At 52.5% G+C, this 8,096-nt stretch overlaps 1 protein-coding gene across 2 annotated transcripts; it reads right to left on the bottom strand.

The window, feature by feature from the left end:
- Positions 1-5,059: 5,059 nt before the first annotated feature.
- Positions 5,060-7,798, bottom strand: DLX1 (distal-less homeobox 1). Of its 2 annotated transcripts, XM_065927911.1 has the most exons (3): positions 7,306-7,798; positions 6,453-6,652; positions 5,060-5,314 (listed from the first exon to the last, which is right to left on the bottom strand). In XM_065927911.1, the coding sequence occupies exons 1-3, from the start codon at positions 7,616-7,618 to the stop codon at positions 5,060-5,062; spliced, it is 768 nt and encodes a 255-aa protein (XP_065783983.1). In that variant the 5' UTR covers positions 7,619-7,798. The 2 variants fall into 2 exon arrangements, with proteins under 2 accessions (XP_065783983.1, XP_065783984.1); XM_065927912.1 differs by lacking the exon at positions 6,453-6,652 and having other exon boundaries at positions 5,117-5,314.
- Between the last annotated feature and the right edge of the window lie 298 nt (positions 7,799-8,096).

Here is an 8,096-nt window from a genome sequence, read left to right as displayed (position 1 = left end):
CAGATTGTCTGAAATTGACACTGAAGAAGGTAAGGGTGGAAACCGGTTTCATTTTTCAGAGGGTTGGAAGGCTGAGCTGCACCCGCCGCAGCGGCTCCCACTCCGGGAGTAGGAGGGTGGGGGAGTGATTATGTATGCACCAGCTAATTCTTCCATCAAAACTTCTTGTCAGCTATGTCAGGATTATTTTTTTTCCTTTTTATAAAAACACTTGATGTTTCAGGAAGTGTTAATCCCTGAAGGTTGGGGAATGAGGGTGGGGGTAAGGAAAGGAGTGGGTGGGGGTGACAGTTTCTTGAGCCTGGGTAAAATACCCTTTAGAACCGTTTGCCAGCCAACACGGAATTGGGGTTTGTTGTGGAGCTGGGACGGAAGGAGGGTTTCTTTGAGTCATGGGAGGAGAGACCCTTACTCTGCATTTGATAGAGATTTCTATGGCCATGAGGGATGAAGAGCAGAAAAGTTCGCTTTAGCCTCTGATTTAGGGATGTTTAACCCAGGCAGTGAGATGACAAAAGACAGAGAATTTTGAAATCATTTTTTTTTAAAGATATAGAATGCAAGTCATGGGTAGCAAGATAAAAATATATAACTAGGGGCCGGGATTGCTTCTTTCCTCCCACTTTTTCTTGGGATCACGTATCTCGGGTTTTACATCCAGCTTCCAGACCTGCCTTTCCTTAGGTGACAGAAATGGATGATTTCTTCAAGGGGAGAGATTTGGTTATTTTCTACATCAGATGACTCTAAGAATAAACTCATACTTCTCCGCATGCAGGTGGAGGAAATTCTAAAACTTTTTTGTGGCTCTTAAAACTAGTGCAGAATAGAGAAAGGTAGAGCGCCATCTGACCCAGCCTGCTGCAGAGCGCAAAAAGAAACAAAGAAAGAAAAATCAAACATACTAAGCAATGAAGGAAAGTTGTGAATTATAAACATATTTTCAATTTTGTATTTAAAAATATTGCCTAGATTTAGGAGAATGTTTCTTCCACAATTAGACCACAACTTGCGGGACCACAAAGTCCCAGGCTTATGAAACCCAAGACCAGGGAGGAGGGGGCTGGGGATTGTTGCTTCTGCCCCTCCATCCCACCCTTACCCATTTTAGAGCGAGTGTGTGAGAGAAGATATTAAAGAGGTATCTGTTGTTTGGCAATTTTGCTAAGTCTGTCTTCATTACTTCGATGCTGTGCATTTGCTAATTTGGAGGCCCGGCCATTGACAAGCTTGTTCCATACACCTGCAAGCAATTTGCCGGCTCCGGTACCGGAGAATTGCAGAGATGGCAGCTCGCACCTATTTGATTTTTTTTTTCCTTTTCTCAATGCACAGCAAATTTGGCTTTCAGTGCGTTATCTCTTTTGTTAATGCAAAAAGATTCCCTGGGCGAAAAAATTGCTCATAATTACCAGAGAGATGGGGAAACTGCATTAGAATAAATAAACCTGAAATTACTGTAATTATGTTGTGTTTGATGGGCCCGGCTTGTAATCAAGAAGAGAATACAGTGAAATGATGCTGACCCTCTTGGGTTTGCAGCTGTACGCGCACTTTGGGGTCTTTTTTTGCAGAAAAGAGTCATTTTGATAATCATTAAGCTGTGTGTAACCTATTTCAGAAGTGTTTTAAAATGAGGTTCACATTTTTTGAACAAGGGGAAAAAAATCCCAAAATTGCATTTTGCCATTACAGACTCATACATAAGGAAAGGTTGTGTTTTCTAAGTGACAATTGTTAAGACATAATATTCAAAATCAGTATTTAATCATTATAATGAGGTATTGTTTAAATATAACCACCTTTAGATTATTCATAGTTTAATTAATGTACTCATTATGAAAATCTTTGAATCAGATATTTGATGAACTACTTGTCAGTAACAAGGCAGCATTAATTAGGCCTATATTGAGATTAACATTTTTTAAAAGTACAACCGCTTATAATTATAATAGAGCCTAACTAAAGACCGCCTTCGTTGAGCTAAAACTAATAATTTCTCTATTTGAACTGTTAGCAAGAGATTATTAAATTAGTATAAGCTAATATCTCAAAGTATTAAAATCCGCTTGACCAAACAGATTTTGTCTGTGGCTTCAGGCATTGGGCCCTGTCTGTCGTCTGAGGTACCAGAGTTGGATGCATGGAGGAAATCTGCCAAAACCTCCCCTCTAGCAAAGTCACATCTTGCAAGGGAAACCAAATCTAGAAAGGTCCCTGCCTCCCCGAGGGATCCCACCCAGGGAAACCAGTTCTCTCTCCTTAGCTTCTGCCATTGACTGCCCAGCCAGCATCCAGTTCTCCGAGGTCCCATCGCCCCCATTAGCGCTCCAGGTTCTGGGGGCCAGTAGAACAGGAAAAGCTCCAATCTCAGGCCCTGAAGGAGCCTCGAGGTAATGGGCTCCATCCCCTACTACCTCCCTGCTCCCTCCATCACTAACCACCCCCCCAACTTCCCCTCCCTCTCCTAAAGGGCGTCGGAAAAGCCTGGCGCATCTGATCTTTCACCAGCACCAATTGAAAAATGGGTGCTTGTCACAACACAGATCACTGCCTTCCTCTCTGCTCCCCACCGTGCGCTGCAAAGGCCCCCCAAAGGCAGAGGGCCAGCCCCCGCAGGAAGCAAGTCGAAAGGCAAGTTTGAGGGAAGCGGGAATCCTTCAAAGCAGCCCGTCGGGGCCCCGCAGCTTTCCCGAGCTCTTTCAGCTCGCTGTGGGGTCTGGGGCTGAGGTTGGTCTGAGGCCCAGGAGGAGGGTGCCAAACTGATATTAGCGGCTCAGAGCCCACCTTCTTCTGGAGTGAACTGATCAAAATGGTTACTGGAGGTGCCCCTTAACCGCCTGGCCTTGGGACTTTGGGGATGGTGGTGGGATAGGGGTTTGACTTGAGAAGCTCTCAGGTTCCAATGAGTCAGCGGAGCCCACCTGACCCTCCCTCGGCACCTCAGCACTCCTAGTCGCAGAGAAAAGCCTGGGGTCATTAGACAGGCAGGGGCCTCTCCTTATGGATGGGCCTGGGTGGGAGTGGCTCTGGAGGGGCCCAGTGGCGCCTTGGGACTGTCCCCCGGAGCTTGCTGATTGATTGGGGGGTAGCCTGACAGACGTGTCCTTCCGGCCCCTTTCCGGGCGTCTGGCCTCCTCTTTTCCGCGTCGGGATCCAGCGCCCTGCGGGCCAGAAAAAGCCAGGAGGTCAGATCCCAGCAGAGGCAAGGGGCAAAGTCGGGTGTCTCCACTTTCAGGCTTCCAGGCTTCATGGGGTGGCTGGGCACAGGGGACACACACGTCTCACAGGGTGGCTACTTGTGAGCTCTGCTTCCATCTCACCTCAGACGGCCTTCGCAGTGCCTTTGGTTCCTGAGCCCTGGCTCTGCCAGGCCGCACCTCTTCCTGATCCCCTTCCCAGGGACCCTTGCCACTACCCTCTCACTCAAGCAGGGGTCAGACCCTTGATGTGCAGGAGCTCAGCTTGAGGAATGGTCCTAGCAGGGGCTTCACAGGCCTCCGCTGTTATCCTGCTATGCCTGGAGACAGGAGGGACTGCCCCTGTCTTCTCTGTCCCCAGAGGTGGGAGCCTGCTGGTGGGACCCCAGCACCCCCTCACACAGCACACCAGACAGCCAACTCTTTCTTGAAACCATAATTTTACTGTCTCAAAGAAACTTTATAACTTATTTACAAAGTTCTTTCCCCCCCAGGTACAAAGCAATAAGTTAACATTCTCAATATAAAACTAAACTTTGACATAGAGAACACAAAACACGGTTGATTTCAATTGATCACATTTTCCAAATTTCACAAGTAAAATGTCAAGATTCTCATTTCACAAAGCATTGGGTTTTACAGCCACACACAACAGAACGGAAAAAAGCTAAGTTTGTGCAACATGTTTACAGAACAATAATAATAACAATAATAATATGTACAGCAAATAGATCCTGCACCAGAGACTGTGCATTCAAGGTGGTGCTCTGTGGTCGAGCCTCTGGGGATTGTTGTAAAGCTGCTTTCATCTTACTTTACCCCTGGCATTAGGGCATTGGCGCGCCCTGCCTGTTTTTTTTCTCTCCCTGCCCATCAGTTCGAGCTCTCTCTCTCCCCACAAGGAAAGAATTAGGATGTTTCTTCTTAACCAGGTAAAGTGATCAAACGTTCTTCTCGAGCTGAGGAAATTTTGTTGGCTTCATTTCTTTCTCTATTTTCTTCTTTTTTTAAAATAATATGGGACATGTAAAAAATGCAAATCATTCGGCTCCAACCTCTCCATACCAGCGAAGTACAAAAGTTACTGTATAAGTTAAAAATCACCAGGTCCTCCTCATTCGTTTTTCTGAGTGCGTTTAAAGGAGTGGGTACGTTTGGATCCTGCTCTCCTCGCGCCCCGCAAAATCGCGAATGGGCCGAACCTTCCTTCAGCCTCAGGAGAAGTCCACTTCTCAATAAATAAAAACCCCCTCCCTCGTTTCCCCCAATCCCCGAACGAGCCAGGCCGATGGTTAGGCAGGCCCAGGAAAAGGTCCGAAAAGACAAAACGATCCAGTATCCGGAACTGGGTGGCCCGGTGGACCAAGCCTCCTCCGACCTGGTGACTTGTTTCAGAGGCCGAAGAACTAGGACAGCGGACGGACGAGAATCTCGACTTCGTCAGCGCACAGATACAGAGCGAAAGGAGACAAGAGACGGACGGGACAGAAAAGAGCTTTTGCTTTTTCTACATGGTTTTGTTTTCCTGATAGCCCCACAGCTGAGGGTCGGCGGTCGGGTCCGGCGGGCTCTGGCTGCCTTGCCCGCTGGCTCGGACCGCTGTACCTGCGCTTCCAGGCCGCTTTCTGCGGTCACTGCGCGGCCGAGGTCGGGCGTGGGCACCGGGGAAGTCGCCGGGCCAGAGCGCGCGAGACTCCGAGGAGGCGGCGGGCGTCCTGCCTTCATTGTTCCTTCTTCTTCCCCTCTGGGCCCTTCTCCTCCAGACCCAGGGCACGCGGACAGGGTGGATGGACCGGGAGGCGGGAGGGGCCCGGGCCGTGGGAGACGGGAAGGAGGCGGGCGGGTGCGGGCGCGCCACCTCACATGAGTTGGGGTTGCTGCAGAGCTTCTTGGTGCGCCGAGGGGTACCACGACGTGTAACTGGGGATGTAGGAGCCCGCGCTGCCGCCCGAGCCCTTCCCGGAAGAGGAGTTGGGGTTCCAGCCGGGCGGCACCGGCGGGGAACCAGCAGACAGCGCCCGGCCGTTGGCCAGCGCGCTACCCTCCAGAGCCGCCCCGCCCTGTTTCATCAGCTTCTTGAACTTGGAGCGCTTGTTCTGGAACCAGATCTTGACCTGCAAGAGCGGACAACAACGTGACTCGGTCTAGGTCCACTGTGCCTACCTTGGTCCTGGGGAGATAAGGGAGCCGTGGGATCAGCGTGAGAGGATACGAGGATACCACCCCCCACACTCACACACCGGCCCCCTGCTCTGCGCAACCCGGAGGCTCCCTGCTGGAGAAGCAAACACGTCGTCCTTCCCGCCTAAGAACCAAAGGCTGGGAGGCCTCACCGCCCGCCCGGGAGGCCGGCTGGAGCGGCTCTCTGAGAGCCAGGGGGCGTGGTGGTGAGCGGCGCCGGGATCCAGGCCTTCAGCCCGAGGCCGGCAATCGTCTGGGTAAGACACAGAGCCCACAAAACACCAAGCCTTCAATTCCAGTGTGAACATCAATAAAAGAGTGGAGAAAAGAAGTGGAGGAAATTTATTTGCAATGCGACCCGCCTTCTCTTTGCTTCATCATCTCTGCCCTTGAGTGAGTTGCGGGCTGACTGAGGCCACCGGGTTTTGTTAAACTTTTCGTTTGGACTCAAATCAACCTTTCCTTAGTTAGCATCTCCCAGCTCTGCTCCAAATCCCGGCCTGGACGTTGGAAACCCGCGGCAGTCGTGATCAGAACGTCCAAGGGGTTCCCAGAATCTTAGAGAAAACAGGGAAGGAAGGGTCCGTTTCTCTTCCAGGCTCTGGGACTTGGTAGGTGAGAGGGCAGAGGAAAGGATCTCCCCCCACCCCCAACCAAACTCGGTAAGGAGGAGGGAGACAGAGGCTTGAGCCCAGGCCCCGAGTGATTAGTCCATACACTTTAAAGGCAAAGAAGGGATTAACCCCCGAGTCTATTGTTCCAGTTGTTCGGGCACGTGTGACCTCAGAGTCCCCAAACAAAACGCCTAGGGAAATTTTTCTTGCGCCCCTAATCAGATTGTCCAGGGACGGAGGGCCGCACGGCCGGCAGCGCGGAGTACAGAGTGCAGCGACAGAGCCAGGGCAGAGAAAACTAGGGAGGAAGGAGAGATGTTGTGAGAGCGAGGGACAGGACACACAAACACACACGCATACAGATCCCCGAGGCCCAGAGAGCAAGAAATGAAGCTCCAGGGGGCAGGTGGGCCGCGGGAAGCCTGCACGGCGCCACGGTGGGGCAGCGGCGAGGTACCTGCGTCTGCGTGAGTCCCAAAGAGGCCGCGAGCTCCGCCCTCTCGGGCAGAGCTAGGTACTGAGTTTGCTGGAACCTCCGGTTCAAAGCCTGCAACTGCAAACTGGAATAAATCGTTCTGGGTTTGCGAATCTTTTTCCCCTTGCCATTGAAGCGCACTTCACCGCCTTCCACCACCGTGCTCTTCTCCGAGTCAGCCCCTGGAGGAACAGCAGAAGTGGGGGCCGTTGTTAAGGCGAGGGACTGCCTTGAGTGTGGGGAGCCGAGAGCAAGTAACCTCAGAGGGGTGACAGAGGAAGGAGCAGGAGGGAGATCGCTCAAGAAACTCCGAAAGCCGGGGAAGGGTCCGGCCAAGTCCAAAGGGCCCGACCCCGGGCGCTGCAGGCGGACTGGGGCAGTTTGCAGGCGCGCAGCTCCTGCCTTTGCAGGGAAAGTTTGCTATTTTTGCAGGCGGTAGTTGAGGTTTAATTACCCTTAATTGCATACATTGTTTATAGCGCTACGCAATAAATAATTACCGAGACTAATACGTGCACATGTGGGTTTCTGTTTTCCAGCAGGGCATTGTGTGCTTGGCGCACGGAGCCGCCCAGAGGCCCAGCCAATGCCAGGGGACGCTCTTGGATTTATCCTCTGCTGGATAGTTGCAAATTGGGTGGATATATTTTTTTTTAATTTCTTTCCTACGACAGGGATGCAGAGATTGATACCCGAAACCTTTCACTGCTCCGGCGCCCTCCCCACCCCCATCCCACCTCTCTCTCCTCCTCTCCTCTCCCTCCTTTCTCTCTCTCCCCCCCCTCCCTCTCTCCCTCCCTCCGTACCTCTTCCTCTCCCTGGCAGGCGCACGTACCTGGGTCCTCCAGGCGGCTCTGGGTGAGGCTGGCGCTGCCCGGGTAGGACTGCACCGAACTGATGTAGGGGCTGGACGCGTGGCTGCTGACCGAGTTGACGTAGGGGTAGCCCAGCGGTCGGGAGAAGGACGAGGCCGAGCTGTAAGCGCTGTCGGGCTGCGAATGGCCCGCCGAGTGTAAACAGTGCATGGAGTAGTGCCCGTGGGACATGGGAGAAGGAGACATTTGCTGGTTGGGCGGCCCAAACTCCATAAACACCGCCTTGCCCGACACGGGGCTGTTGAGACTTTCTGGCATGGTGGTCATGGTCATCTCTTCTCGCGGGGTCTGGGTGTGGGTCTCTCTCTCCTCTGCTTCCCTTTTGGGGGTCTCTGTGTTTCTCAGGACAAGAAGGAACCCAATTTAAGCGGAACAGGGGTTTTCACTTTCCATTCATAAGAAAATGGAGTTTGTCTCTTTGAAAAGTCTAAGCATGATGCTGCCGAGCTGCCCAAACTCGCTTCAAAGCTTTGACTCAGCCAAGGTCATAAATATTCATGAGCTGGCGGAGCTGATTGGTCCGCTGTCTTGCATAATCACCGGGGATTGGTCCGAGGCGCTCCGGCTCCGCTGGACTAGAGCGGGCGAGGCTGCCGGGCCTCCGGAGAGACGCATCCACCCTTCCAGGCCGGGGCTCCTCTGCAACAGAGCGCGCAGCGTGAGGCGCACAATGGGCTGCGGCGCCCGCGCGGGGCCCTCCGCGGCCCGCGGCTCTTCAGCCTCCCGTCTCTCCGGCGCGCTTTGCTTCCCA

The sequence above is a fragment of the Muntiacus reevesi genome, chromosome 3 (assembly GCF_963930625.1).
Source record: "Muntiacus reevesi chromosome 3, mMunRee1.1, whole genome shotgun sequence".
In the NCBI taxonomy this organism is placed as follows: Eukaryota; Metazoa; Chordata; class Mammalia; order Artiodactyla; family Cervidae; genus Muntiacus; species Muntiacus reevesi.
The sequence above is the reverse complement of the archived record's forward strand: the minus strand, read 5'-3'. Positions and strand labels throughout refer to the sequence as shown.